Source organism: Eleutherodactylus coqui, chromosome 3 (assembly GCF_035609145.1).
Source record: "Eleutherodactylus coqui strain aEleCoq1 chromosome 3, aEleCoq1.hap1, whole genome shotgun sequence".
In the NCBI taxonomy this organism is placed as follows: Eukaryota; Metazoa; Chordata; class Amphibia; order Anura; family Eleutherodactylidae; genus Eleutherodactylus; species Eleutherodactylus coqui.
Window position 1 is genome coordinate 186,327,658 of NC_089839.1, and position 15,199 is coordinate 186,342,856.

The following is a 15,199-nucleotide window of genomic DNA, read 5'->3' on the forward strand; positions in this document are numbered from 1 at the left end:
TTGCAGATTTCACTTTCCTACTATCCAGGAGCACACTGAGAATCTGCCAGCAAGTGGAAACTAAAGGCCCATTTACAAGCAAAGACAGTCTTTAAAAGATTGAAAGATTGATAGTTTTAGCGATCATTTTGCATAAAGTGTTAATGGACACTAATGTCCATTAACACTTTATCATCTTCATTTGCATGTAAAAGGGCCTCCAGGAGCACAGCATGTGGTCTGAGCTTTGCACACAGCTCCATTGTTCTCACATGGGCTGGCAGCAGAATACAATGTAATGTCCGACACCCGTGGAGAACACAGCCTGTTATCTCTCTCTGGCTGAACTATGGATTTTAAGCTCACCTTAAAATCATCGTTCAGCTGAAAAGTGAATGATGGCAGCGTTTACACGCAATGATGATCGTTTGACCAAATTTCGAGCAATAATTCTAAAAGGGCCTTAAGTCAGTGTTTGTATGGTAGGATGGGAACTGCACGCTAATGGATATACAGGTTATGGCACTGCATGAAGGCTGTCCATCACAAAGCCATCACGACTCTTGCATAAGTGACCAAATACTTTTGAAAGGACAGTGAACCTTTGCAGTTAATGCTTTAAGAGTTTGTTCGCACCTAGTGGAGGTGGTGTGTATTTTCCTAAGTAGGACATTTGCATCAAATTCCATATAAAAAAATTGTGTCAAAATCCATACCAATGGTGCAGATTTTGATGCGGATCCACAGCAGACTTCACCCCTTCTATTGAACAGGTCAAATTTACGCCAAAATCCGCCCCAAATGGTCAAAATATGCTGTGGATTTTGGTGCAAACCCATGCCAAAATCTGCCACGTGTGAACGCACCCTAGTAATACACGTGACCTTTGTAGCAACTTCCTGAAACAGAATGTTTGGACAGCAGCTGGACCATACAGTGTCCATATAACACAGCCATCTACTAAATTACCAACCAACTTTTATATTGATAGACCTCACTCTATACATCTTATGGTCTCACAGTTAGAATTATCTACTAGTGTATGTTGTGTGCAGTCCAAAAACAGAGGCACATATTCTGTATAAAAACAAACCACAACTTACTTTTCCCCATTCTCCTGCTTTCCACTTTGGACATCGACCCCCTCGACATTTTTTCTGTATGTTTGGCTTTGCAAGGTGCTTGCAGTATTCATTCCCCACACTGGATCCACCTTTAGCCGCACAGTAAACAGCCCTGTTCTTCAAGCCACGTCCGCAAGACACAGAGCACTGTAAGAGAAGCAGCAACAAGAAATTGTTAAACATTGATTTTTTGAATATAAAACAATATTACAATAACAATGACATAATGGTCTGCTCCATTGGCATTTGTATATGGGCTTGTCGTCTGCCCAACTTTGTAGGCCTACTAGTGGCCGGACCTATTGGAGATCAACTGGTTGAACCTTGTCCACGGGCTGTTTAGTTTTACATATAATACTAAGTACAAATTTTTTATGCAGCTCCATTATTTTTGTTTCAGAGGTATTAAAATTAATTTGAAAAGCACCATGCTATTGTGTATACCAATGACCTTCACAGACAAAAATCACTACTGAAAAGTTGCCCATAAGTATTTATTCTTAAGACTTTAAAGGGTTTTAAAAGCTGTATCATTGATTCTAATTGGAGCGAAGCCTTCTATTACACTTTTAGCTCCAACCCCAATGCGGACGTCCAGTTCAACTGGCCTGACAGTTGGCCAGAAGATCAGATGATCATTGGGGATCCACCTAAGAAGTTATAAGAAATCTCTGACACAGTACAGGATGCCCATAGATGGGCTAACATCTAAAGATCCTTCTAGATGAGCCGAGTTCTTGGCCGGATGTAACGAGCTCTGATCAAAATGCATGTGGATTGGTGTTTGTTTAAATACCTTTTTATACTGGCTAAGAATCAGCTTATGATCAATTGCTAATATAATATTTTATCCCCATGGGGTGGCTGTATATCTCCCTCTTCACATGGTGAGATGTACCGTTGATCCGCGAGCATTTTTTGTGCTCACTGAAACTGAATCAGTCAATGAGTAAGTGTTTACTTGTTCGTTGACTGATCGTTGGTCCCTTTACAAACGAGCATTTGGAGAAACCTTTGGGCCCAATAAATGACCCATGTAAGAATCCCTTAACTAACATTGTTGGTGGGACATCCGCTCATCTATGGTGGCCTGTAGTCTAGAATGGATTTTGATAGTGGGTGGCAATTTGAATTGTGTTTTTGCGTCTTTGAATTACCAAAACTACTACCTGCTATACATGAAGGAACATTGATCTTCATTATGGAAGATAACCATAAGCAGAAGCAGTTAAATGCATTCTACCTTTCCCTGTTATCACTGTTTTTCAATGGGATAACTGGCAGAAGGTCCACAACAACATCTAATTCTGTTCCACCTCAAATATTACTTCATTTGACTTATCTCCAGTTCTGAGATTGAGACATTTATTACTACTTATGTGTGCCTGATATCAGGACCTCATCTTAGAACGCTGCTGCACTTCCGTAAGTGGTATATATATTTGGTTTAAGGCCCCTTTAAGAAAGCAATAGCAGCTACTGGTCTATTAACCAGTCATATAAACCTTTTTTAAAAATTGCACAAAGGGTTAATTCTCCAAAAACAATAAGAATTGCAAATCGACAAATGCACGGAGTTTAGGCACAATAGAAACTCTCACAAAAAATGTGTGCACACAATGAGCAAAACGCCATCTGTTGTCCTATTCACGGTGTCTCAGCACCTTTATTCAACCTTTCTAATAGGTTCAGTGAACATTCTTAGTCTTGACCACTTGTGGCATTCTGACACGTTCACTTTGATTCCTTATAAGGCTCCTCTAAGATGTTAGAATCAAAAGAATTCTGTATCGTGACCGAGATTAAATATGACAGCTGCTTGTAGCCGAGGCCTCTCAAACAGCACGACGCATTTCGCTCTGCCATCAATTTTCACATTGCTCCATGACAAGTGGATTCATCATATACTACGACAATAATGGTGATTCTGATAACTTGTTAAGATGATGTTATTTTTTTTATTTCAACAGGAAATAAAATCATCAAAGGGAAAAAAGAGAGACGGTACAGAGAGGCCCCGATCAACATACTGTTCTCCGGTTCTTGACACTGCCGCCCATACTGACTGCTGTGCTTTTATCACTGGAAGAATGCTATTTAGTATGGTCAGTAAGCTGCATCATTGGGTAGGCAAATACAATGTTCGCGAAGATCAAATATAATTGGATAGGTCATGGCGGTCACGGGGAGACTGTCTTTTTAATTATTAAATATACTGGCAAGTGACGCGAAAGGAACAATTACAAATCAAATCTAATAACATCCCCATCATGAGGGGGTAATCTCCCGCTCTTGCAACTGTGTGTACAATTTTTGGCCTATATAGTAATATATAACATATCCAGTTATATTTGCTGTTTGGTGTTATTTGGGTACTTACTACTGATGACTTATCCCTGGATAGGTCAACAACAGTTAATCGGTGGGGGTTCACCACTCGGGATTCCTGCTGATCACCTAATCTTGTGGCCAGTTATCAGTGCAGCTGAGCCGGATGTCCATATTAGGATCTAATTGATTTCAATGGGACCAATGCCTTCTATTACACTTCCAACTCTGAACCCAATTTGGACATCCGGTTCAGCTGCACTGACAGCGAGCTGGGGGATCAGCTGATCGGCGACAATGGCAGACCCCCACTGAACAACTATAGATGATCTGTCCTGAGGATAGGATATCAATCCTAAATATCTGAAAAAACCCTTGAATATTTCAGGTTGAAGCCAGTTTCCTTTGGTTCAATGGTGGGTAACTGACAATTGTATTCTGAAAATTTATAAACTACTGGAACCCACTTAAAGGAGTATTCAAGCCCCAAACAATTATCACCCAAACACTGGATAGATGATAAATGTTAGATTGGTGGGGGTCTGACTACTGGGATCCCCACTGTTCAACAGAATGGAGCACCTTGTTTTCCTGTTCCTCCCCGCTGCAGGACTGCAATTAGAAGGAGTTGAATGGCATGGCGGTCCAGCATGTGTCCTACTGCTCCATTGAAAGTCTATGGCATTGACGGAAACAGGCAAAATTTCGACCACTGTTCCATTCAGATTCTTCTTATCCATGGTCTTTCAGCCAAAGGTAAACAGGTACTTCATTTTGGTGATTGGTGGGAGTCCAAGTAGTTCTAACATTTATCAACTGCATGACTTTTTGTTTAGGTGACTACCATTTCAAAGCATATGGCTATATGCACACAAGTGGTCACAAGAAGTTCCATCTGCTCTACAATAGACTGCTTCTCCATACTACTTAGGCTTATTTAAGCCACTCAGTCAAGCAAGAGGAATAATTAGAAGACTGATGACCTCTGGGACCATCACGGATCCTGGGCATGAAGAGAATATAGTGCTGATTTAGTGTTGTGTTCCATTCAGTGTTTTTCTCTGCACAGTAGCGCCCCGGCCACCCACTGTGCAGAGAACAGCATCAAGACCCTATTAAATTCAGTGTGCAGGGAAAACTTAGAAAGGGATACAGCACCAGATCAGCGCTGCCGCGCTTTCCTTCTCATGTTCAGTAGGGTCCCAGAGGACAGACCCCCACGGTTCATAAATTGATAGCATATCCTAGCGATTCGTCATCACGTTATCAGATGGGAATAACCCCTTAAACTGCAAATGTGTAACCAGGCAAATATCTGCATGAATACACTTTCTAAACAGCAAGTGAGAATCTACAGGAGTATAAACCATGGCATCGAACAAAGGCCGACTGTCCTCAGGAACAGATGGACACGAGGTGTAATGCATTTAATCCACCATGGGAGATGCGTAATATTTTACAGAGGTTAATGTAGTGGAGAGACCGCAGACGTTTTCCCCTAAATTGAGCTCTTTATCACCATTTTTCAGGTTTGGAAGAAGATCAGAGTCTGAAGGCATTCCAAAAACTTATGTCCTAGAGTTAGATTTGATGTATCACATTTTCTGAATTCAAGAAGTAAACAGAACCATATATTGTTATATATATGTATGGTATTTATTATATTCTGTTCTTTCTCTCCTCCTTTTCTTTCATTTCATTTGCCATCTCTTCTTTCCTTCTTTTCCCTCTCTTTCTTCATTCTGTCCATCTTCCTTTGTTTGCTCCTTGCTTCCTTTCTTCCCCTGAGTACCTATTTTTATTTTTTTCTTCCTGCATTATGTCCTTCTTCCTCTCTTTGTTCCTTCCCTCATTTTATCTTTTTCTTCTTTTCTTTCTTCATCCCTGCATTCTGTTCTTCTCTCTCCCCTTGTTGTTTGTTCCTATTTTTCTTCATTACTTTTTTCCTGTGTTGATTCTTTCCTTCCCTTCCTTTTTTCCCCTATCTTCTTTCCCCATTTCCCTGTTTTTCCTTTCTGCATTCTGTCCTTCTCCTCCCCTTCATTCATCCGCTGCTTCCTTTCTCCCCTCCTTCCTTCCCTTTATTTCTTCTCTTCCCCTTCTTTTCCATCCTTCCTCCCTTTTCAAATTTCCTTCCATCCTTCTTTTCTTCCTTCCCACCCACCCACCTTCCTTTCTTCCCTCCCTCCTTCTTTATTTTCTTCTCTCTCTTTCCTACCCCCACAATCTTTATTTCTTCTCTTCTCATTCCTTCCTTGCTTCCTTCCTCCCTTCCCTCCTTCAATTTTGTTATTTTCTTTCCCTCCATTTATTTCTTCTATCTCCTTCCTTCCTTCCTACCCTCCTTCATTTTCCTTATTTTCTTCCCCTTCCCTTCTTCCTTACCTTTATCTCTTTTCCTTCCTTCCCGTTTTTTTGATTCTCTTCCCCTTCCTTCTTTCCCTTTATTCCTTCCCTTCTTCCTCCATTCTCTCATTCCTTTTGTTCCATCCTTTCTTCCTTCTCTCACCCTCCTTCCTTCCTTCCTTCCCCCTCTCCTTTCTTCCCACCCTCTTTCCTGCTCTTTATTTTCTTTCCCTTCCTTCCTTTCTTCCCTCTTTCTCTTTATTTCTTTTCTGCCTTACCTTCATTTCATCTCTTTCTCCTTCGTTCCATTTCTTCTTTTCCTTCCTTCTTTCTGCAGTATTTTTCATTCTCTTTACTTATGTATTACATTCATACAGCTCAGTCTGCACCTTTCACTGGTTCAGATCATTCATCATGAATGACACTAACATTGCAGATTCTTAATAGCAGCATGGGTCACTCTCGGGAACATATAAGATGTGATGAAAGATTCATCACATCTGTGCTGAGCACAACATTCAGCGGAGTCATTTTTCCTTTTCCTTACCCCACATGCAAGTGAGGGAGAATGAAGTTTTCTTTTCCTGCAGAGAGGGTTGGAGAGGTCTGATTGCATGGCTCTGCTACAAGGCATCGTGGTGTTTTCTCTGCCACTCACATTGCATCTGTGTAATATGACAGCATAAACCGATTTACAAGACACCAGTGTAACACACAGCATTGCTGTCACTTTGCAATGAGTTAATTCAAAGGCTCAAAACCTGACTTTACTGTTACTTTCCAATTATTCTTTATAAGTAGCTTTCAACTTAACAAGAGTGAATGAATGACTCTGGCGTTTGCTACATCTGTACATGAATGAATGAATTCATTTAGCATTTGCTACATCTGTATTCCCCTGCGATTATTCAAATATTGTCAATATTTCTAATCCTGAAACGAGGCCACTTGTCTTTTGAGTTTATTGGTCCTATAAGGCACAGACTGGTGGTGCTTAAAGGGGTTTTCCAGGAAAGTACTACTGATGATGTATCCTTGGAGTAAGTAAATCGTTGACCGCCTGCAGTCCACCCCCAAGAACCTGGTTGTTTAGCTGATTGGGTGCCTGCTGTCAGTACTGCTACACACAGAGGTATGGAGTGGAAACTGCTGCTCTGACCCCTGTGTAGTGGATGTCACTTGTAAATGGAGGCACAGCTGCCACTGTTTTTAATGGCAGCTCTGCCTGCAGTTACAAGTGCCAGACACTATACAGGGGTTGGAGCAATAGCTTCCACTCCGTACCCGTGTGTAACGGCGCTAAAGGAAAGCACCTGATCAGCTTATTGGTCGGGGTCCCGAGCAGCAGACCCCAGCCAGTCAACTATTGATGACTTACTCTGAGGACACATCATCAGTAGTACTTCTCTGAAAAAAACCTTTGAAGGCTATGGACACCTTTGTGATGGGCAACGGTTTCCCCCCACTTAAATGCATATATTTTGGGCTGACAATCATTGTTTCAGTAGAGTTTAATTAAATATTTTGCACCATTTGTCTTCTGCGGCTTCTACATATGACTGTATATAGACACTGCAGTCTAAGCCTTGATATGAGATCTGTCAGTGAGGCTGGACTGATGGCTCAATTTCCCTTTGCTCTCTCCTTTCCTGCACATTCTTATCAGCTAATTTATGATCAAAATGTATCTTTGTTGCGGTCATAAATTAGTGCAGTAGAGAAGAGGTAAGGACTGAAAACCAAGCCATCAGTCCAGCCTCACTAACAGATCTCCTATTGAGACTTACACTGCTGTATAGTAATATGTAGAAACTGTAGAAGACAAATCATGCAAAATTTTTAATTACACTGTATTGCAAAACCAATTGTCAGCTCAAAATACACACATGTAAATGAACAGATGTGCCTCCTAAAAGGAGTCCATAGACTTTAACTACAAAAGACCAAATCCACTTCAGGGTCCAGTGTAGCCTATATTCCCAGGACCCTGGCACCTTTCTACACCCGGACTCTATTATAGTGTAACAGTCCCAGTTACCATCTTTTAAAGGGCAATGGTTCTAATCTTCTGAAGTATCTGTCATGCTCCTCAGTTCCCCATTCCTCTTTGATATACCATACACTTTATGCCTTCCATGACAATATTTAATATTTTGCTCTATGTAATATGTTTCTATTTATTATTGCTTACTGTTTCCTTGTGTGTTACAGTAAATCATAATCAAAGCCTATAGAATGGTGTGTAGGCAACATCACAAGAGGTCTAATTATTTAAAGCATTCAGGAAACTGGCTTTATAGATTAAGGAAGAAACCCCTTAATATATGCCTTGTTAGGGAATATGAACATCGTAGAGTAGTCCCCAACTTTGGACTTTGCTCTAAGAGGCAGAGCAGAGAGCGACTAAACAACAGCAGCTTCCATATGGTGTGCCCAACCAATCCGCGTATTACATTGCCAAGTAGCTATCTGAATGACAAGCATGTAATACCACATTTCTCCTGCAGGAGTGCTGCAGGAGAAATGTATAACCAGCTGCAGCTTTTCCTCGCTGATCATTGACGGGTTTCTGAAATTGAATCTGTGCCAATCAGCTGATCATGGGCTGGCTTCCATTTAGAAAGGGGATACCTTTCAGAGACAACGTCTCTACAAACAAGTAGTCCATATTTGATAGTCAGACCGCTAGTGCCAGCCTTAAGTTTGATGACACCTTGTGTGGAATTTATTTTGGTGCCTCCCGTCATTAGAAAAAAATAATATATTGCACTGATAGGCAGTGTGCCTGTATTCTGTTTGTGCAGCAAGGTAACAGCATACCCACACCGGAACAGAGCAGTGGATAAATACAGCAGGAGAACCAACCTCATAACAAATACAGCCATAGAATCAAACACATATCAAATACAGTATAAGAACCAAGTTAATAACATAAATACAGCACCAGAACCAAGCTCATAATGTAAATACAGTAGAACTAAGCAATTGTGTTGCAGGGACAGCAGTGGCCTGGCAGCAGTGCCTTAAAACCTCAGAGGTAAAGAGACAGAGCCAGGAGGAGAATGATTCATGGAGCTCCACAAGATGCTGCCACATGGATGAAGAAGGTTATCTGGCCAGGTGAATTTAAAGGGTCAATCGTGCCCAGCCTACATCTGCCTCATGCCACCCCCACAAGCTGATAGCTGGCGCCCTATGCAACTGCACGGGTCACACATAGCTACGTCTGGCCATGCACAGTGCATTCACAAGGACCTTCTAAAAATCCTTGTAGGGAGCAAATCAACCAACAAAGTTGCATGAAGAAAATCACCTTAGTTAGAATGTATTAGATTAGAAATATGGGTTGCCATTTTCCCCAGAAACAGCACTGCTTTTGTCCACTGGTTAGGTCTGGTATTGCAGCTCAACCACATTAAAATCACGTAGACCTTTTTCCATCAGTTATTTAAAGGATGTGACAGGTGATATAATGAAAGGAAATAGTGGTCTCAATTGTCTGAAGACAGTTGTTACTTGCCACTCCTACCGAATGCAAGACTTAAGATGTTGCAAGGCAGGATAATATGTTCTTCATTACTTTTCAGCATAACTGAGATGGAATTTCCCACACATTAAAGCAAACCAGGTACTAAAAAAAAAAGAACAACAGCCATTTAACCCCATTGAGATGTTCTATCAGTCCCCTAAATGAGAGCGAATTTAGTTAAAAACAGGATTTTGTATTAAAATTTAACCGCATGACCTTTTTGCCAGGTAAGCGAGTAATGGAGAATTGCTCTACGTACACGAATATATACGTATGTGTTTACAGTGTGTTTGACAAATCTAATAAAAAATGTGTTTTCCCGAAAATAACAGAACATTTCACTTTTGTGTTCCAGGTATTACACAGTGGAGAAGGGTAGATTATTGCAGCATGTGTATGCCATATGCGAGAACCCAGCATGGCGCTTAGTTTAAGAACAGCACTTTATGGGCCCCCAGAATGCTTTGCGTATGTCATACAGGGTTCTAAACCCTGCAAGTAGGAAAATCTGATTTCGTTTTTTATCTCGTTAAAGGATACATAATCACTCCAACTAGCTTATAACAGTTTTTATATACACAGTTCACTTAAAGGGGTTTACCAGAATTACCTTTTATCACCTATCCATAGGGTAGGTGAAAAAAGTCTTATCGGTGGGGGTCCTTAACCAATCCCGAAGGCAGGGGACTTGTGTCCCCCTCTTCTTGTTACTGTGTGGACACATTAGGCCATGTGAAAAATGGCTAGTGTGCATAGCTTCATAGGTTGTAAAGTGTTCTTGTGCTGTCTGTGGAATACACGGACTGCACACGGCCCGAAATCATGGCCGTCTAAATAAGCCCTAAATCTCACATCTGGATGACCAAAGTTTTTCCTTTAGGGGCCACTCAATGGAAAATGTATAGACAGACTCGAATACCTCGATGATAACAGCCGAGCTTCAGGGGTCCGAGAATCCTTTCCTTTCCTGGGGTTATCCTAAGATATTAACTTTTTTGCTATCCTGTGGGTTGGGCATAAGTGTCTGATTGTTAGGAAAGGGGACATGAATTATGAGAACGAGTGTCCCGTTTCCCCCTAAATGAATGCAGTGGTGGCTATTCATCTCTATGAGGCTACTGAAGACAAGCTGAGCATAACTCTCCGCAATCTTCAGCAGTCCCATAGAGATGCATCAATTGGCCATGTGCATGTTTGGTTTCCACCCTATTCATGCAGGGCAGGACACAGGACCCCCATTCTTATAAGTAGGAACCCCAATAGTTGGACTTTCACGAATTCTGTTGATAAGTTAAAATCTAGGGGTAACCCCATTAATGGTTGGCGGACCCTTTACAAATCATAGTCTCAAATTCTTCTTTGTAGTCAAATTTTCCCAGTATGTCACGTCTGTAAAAAGATCCATTGCAGATGTGGGAGAGGGTGACTGAACCAAGGTGCCAGGTTCCTCGGATCGGGCCCCCACCAGAGGTATTGGGTCAGGGAGAGCCATTACATACCAGTAGATGGTATGGCAGTAATAGGCCGGTACTTGGAGTGCTTTGTAACCGCAAGAGCCTTAGATCCCGAGAAACTTCACTCGACCACATGTTGCTTTTAATGAACTTTACTGAGCAACAGGGTGTGATGCAATCACTCCAACGCTCTACCAGATAACACATCTCTGAGAGGAGTCAAGGAAGCAGGCTCTCAATCTATCTTCTCCAAAGGTTACCCAGGATAGCGTAAACTGATTGCTAACACTCCTGAGAAGCCATGACACTCAACGTCGCTGACACCATTACTACTGCGGGCTCCTGCTGTAAGCCTAATTTTGCCTGTACTTATACCCGTGGCCTGCATTAATCTCCATCACTCCCTCCGTGACTTAGCTCCACTAAGAAGCGGGAAACAACGCCAGCAGTGTCCTTAAAGGAACATTCCACATTTTGAACAAACTTTCAATATAAGAAAGTTCGGTTTTCTTATACAATATACATACAATAGTGTAGGCCATTAATCGGAGGTTACCCCACCCCTATTACATGAGTATGCCAAACTTGTGACAATGCAACATCAGTTAAGTTCACAATAACATGGTACAATAAAATATAGTATAATACCCCATAACAACTAAGTATTCTCAAAAATTTAGACAACACTTCCCCTTTAAGTAAAAAAGGTTTGTTTTTGGAAGCAGCTGGTACCCACAGCACCCCGTAACGCTCATTCCGCAGCAGATAAATGACTGTAACGTTACATTACACAGAACATTAGTTTGCATTCTCAAAAAAAGTCAGGAAAGAGCAGGACTGAGTGATCCCTGGTCTTAAAGATTTCGATGCCTGCTTTCTACAGTGTCGCAAGAGGCCTCTAGGGGAAGGATGATTTACGACGCCATTACAGTACATATTAAGCGCATTTCTTCTCCTAGGCAGGATACGAAAAATGTAAGTGCTAGCTTTCATAAAATTCCTGCATCTGTTGCTAGTAAATGTTTAAGGGAAATATGCTGCTTACCATGTATATGCAATATAATAAATGTCTAGTACTCTATTCTACAGCGGCAGCACGGCAGAGTGAACTATTCACTACTGCAATTGGGTACTATGTAAAACAGCGTATACAAAAATCATACAGTTTAAGCATACAATAACACTTATTATGGTTATAGATACCCTCATAGTAAAAAAAAATCCAGCCTGGGCATGCAGTTCCATCTCAGGCAGATATGTAAATGATGCGAATTGTGGTAATTAGATGAACAGTCTTGTTACCTGAGGCCCTAAAAGTGGTTCCCCCCCCTTGGCTTATAAAAAGGCTCTGAGGCTCCTTGTGTGTAGGGACCTCTTTTTCAACTTGTGTAGAGCTTGTTGACCGCTAGACGCCTCTACGACACATAGAACATGTATGGGACCATCTGGGATGCCAACTTCGAGTTTACACAATCTAGAGGCTCAGTTACAGCAAAAGTGTAGTGATATGTGGCAGGATACCATACGGTACCTTTATGTCTCCATGCTCGCCCGTATCACATCTTGGATCCAAGCTAGAGGCGGTACAGCAGGGTACTAGAGCCTCCATGAAGGTCCAGTTTATTAAAATATCACATTGTTAATCCCGCATGGTTAACTCCATCAGAAAAAAAAACGATACAATTCCAGAAATGCGCTTTTAATGGTCACTTCATCTCCCATAAAAACGAATAAAATTTAATAAAAAAGTTCCATTTGTTCCAAATTGATACTAATACAAACTATAGGTTAACTTGCAAAACATGAGCCCTCACACACACTTATCAATGGAAAAATAAAAAGGTTTTGTGGGTCAAAATATGGTGGCAGAAAGTAATTATTTTTTTCCCCAGTAAAGGTATTTTATTTTTTTAAGCAATACTATAGTAAGAAGTATATCAATTTTACATTGCTGTACTGACCCACAGAATAAAGATAACGTCATTTTGTACTGCACTGTGAACGCCATAAAATTACCCCACCTTCCCAAATGGTGCTGTTGTGGGTTTTTTTCTGTTTCGCCCCACTTAGAACTTTTTTAAAGTTTTCTAATACATTCTATGGTAGGTTAAATTGTAACACTGAAAAATACAACTAGTCCCACAAAAAACAAGCCCTCATATAGATATGTCGCTGGAAAAAGAAAAAACGTATGATCTTTTGAACGTGGGGATACCAGAACGCAGAATGTAACCTGGACGCACATGAGTATTAATGCCCCCTGGGTCATGGAAGGGCTAGTGAATAAGTGGTTTGACATTAAGACTATTTTAGAAGACAGCAGCTCTTACATCCTTGCAGGAAACGCAGAACAGGCAAGTATTGCTCCGAGGTGAGTATATGATTTATGATAGAATCACTTTAATTATAGAAGCTAACGGACCTACTTATATAGACGTTTAACCCAGCCTAACGGTAAGTACCGCCAATCAAGTAAGTATAAAGTGCTAATCCATCTGGGATATACTTCTATTAATTCCATACCATGACGAGGGGGCTCGCATGCTCTTCTGCATTTGTGTCCTTCAATCTAGCGCAGTTAGGAGAATCGAAAAGCTGAATGAGAATGCGGAGTGACAGGATAATAATGAGATGAAGGGGCCAGTGAGAGAGAGGATGGAGAATACATTGAAAAAGGAATTAATGATGAGACTGTGGAAATGTCAAGTTAAAAGGACTGAAGTCTTTTGTGACCCCCTTCACCCCTTAATCAGAGATCTTTCAAATCCTGACAATGGCTCGGTTTCATCAAACAACTGTTCCATGTATCATGTGACTACCATACAATACAGAGGCGAATAAAGCCTCACCATCGTTATGCACTAATTGTCAGGACTATATATCCTATATGAATAATAAGGCCGTACAGCGCAAGAAGGTCTACGATCACAGTAATGTTGCAGAAGTCAACGTGTTCAGTCAACTGGTAAATTTTGAGTTTAGGAAAACTTTTTTCTCTATTATGTCCACTTTTAACAAAGGTATAAAGGAGGCCAAAGCAGAATGGAAATTAGGAAACCCCTTCTTGTTGGTAAATGCTACCAAAGTTCTCAACACATGCATGCCTATTCGCAACCCCATTTAACATCCATATAGAAAAGAAGGGCAATGTGACCCTTGAACTTAATTGTGGTGCCTATAGTGAGCCAATTAGTAATTTGTTTCAGCAGGTGGTACTTGACTTGAACACAGAAAGGTAGGCTTCATAATTTTTGATCATTAAGGGTATAAATATAGGGGGTTCAGAAAGTGCAGTCGTACCAAGGTCATCCTGGTACCTGAGGGAGTCCAATGGCATATATGTGATAGTACACCAGACCCTAAAAACGGTAAAACGGTACATAATAGCTGAAAACCTCTGTTCCAGATTTTCCACTGGGACCCAAAAGTTTCAAATCACACCTCTGCTGGCAGCCCCTGATCCTTATAGCAGTCCAATTTGAGGTGTCTATGGATGGATATATGATAATTAGTACAATATGCAGTAAATGGTTAACAGTGATGGCTCTGTCTATTGCACTTTATCTAACTGGAGCAAGTATAGAATTTTCAACTTATGGTAATTTATACAACTTAGTCAATAAGCTAAAAAAAATATTCATACTAGGGCTCCATCGCAACATTTGCCATCATTGCTTAATGCTTCCATATGGTGGGAAAAGCAGAGCAACTTTTTCTCCTACTGAGGTCATATGAAGATTGCAATGAATCGTACTCATTCAAACATTTCTGAGGAGCGCTGACCTATTTACACTGAATGGCCCCTTTAAAGATACCTGCCTTCCACGATTGGAGCTTCCCTGTATATAAATTAGACCCGTGACCCCAAAGTGCAGCATAAAATCAAGTGAGCAAGTTTTCCATGGATCAGTTTCAGTGTAAATCCACATTAGATGGGAAAATCCAGTGATCTGAGCGACTTCCAACGTGACCCGGTCATCAGTGCTAGACTAGCCGGGCCGCGATGTCACTGCCAACTTTGTGAGACTTTTCATGGAGCGGTGTGGACAGTGTGCCAAGAATGGTGTAATCAACAAAAGACATCTAGTGAAAGGGGAACCTGTGGATGGAAACAACTCATCAAAGAAATGGGTCAGAACAGGATGTCAGGATTTGTTCTGATGAACAGGAAGTGCACAGTCAAGGAAATTGCGGCCGAATACAAAGCTGATGCTCCATTGAATGTGTGTTAGAACAGATGGGCTATAACAGCAGACAACCAGTTGCAGCATCACTGCTGTCTAAGAGAATTAGAAAGACGAGACTCCAGTGGGCAAAAAGTGGATCATGGAGCAGTGAAAAACATCACCTGGTCAGATAAATCCAGATTTATCTTGCAGCATGCAGATGAGATGGTCAGAATTTGGTGCAAGCAGCATGAATCGATGAACCCTCCCTGT

The 15,199-nt window shown here is 41.1% G+C and overlaps 1 protein-coding gene across 1 annotated transcript in view; it reads right to left on the reverse strand.

Moving 5' to 3' along the window:
- ADAMTS9 (ADAM metallopeptidase with thrombospondin type 1 motif 9) overlaps positions 1-15,199 on the reverse strand; it is a 242,636-nt gene that overhangs the window by 60,329 nt on the left and 167,108 nt on the right. The window contains exon 29 of the mRNA XM_066596646.1: positions 1,083-1,250. Within this exon, the coding sequence (XP_066452743.1) occupies positions 1,083-1,250 (168 nt within the window). The remainder of the gene's footprint in view (positions 1-1,082; positions 1,251-15,199) is intronic.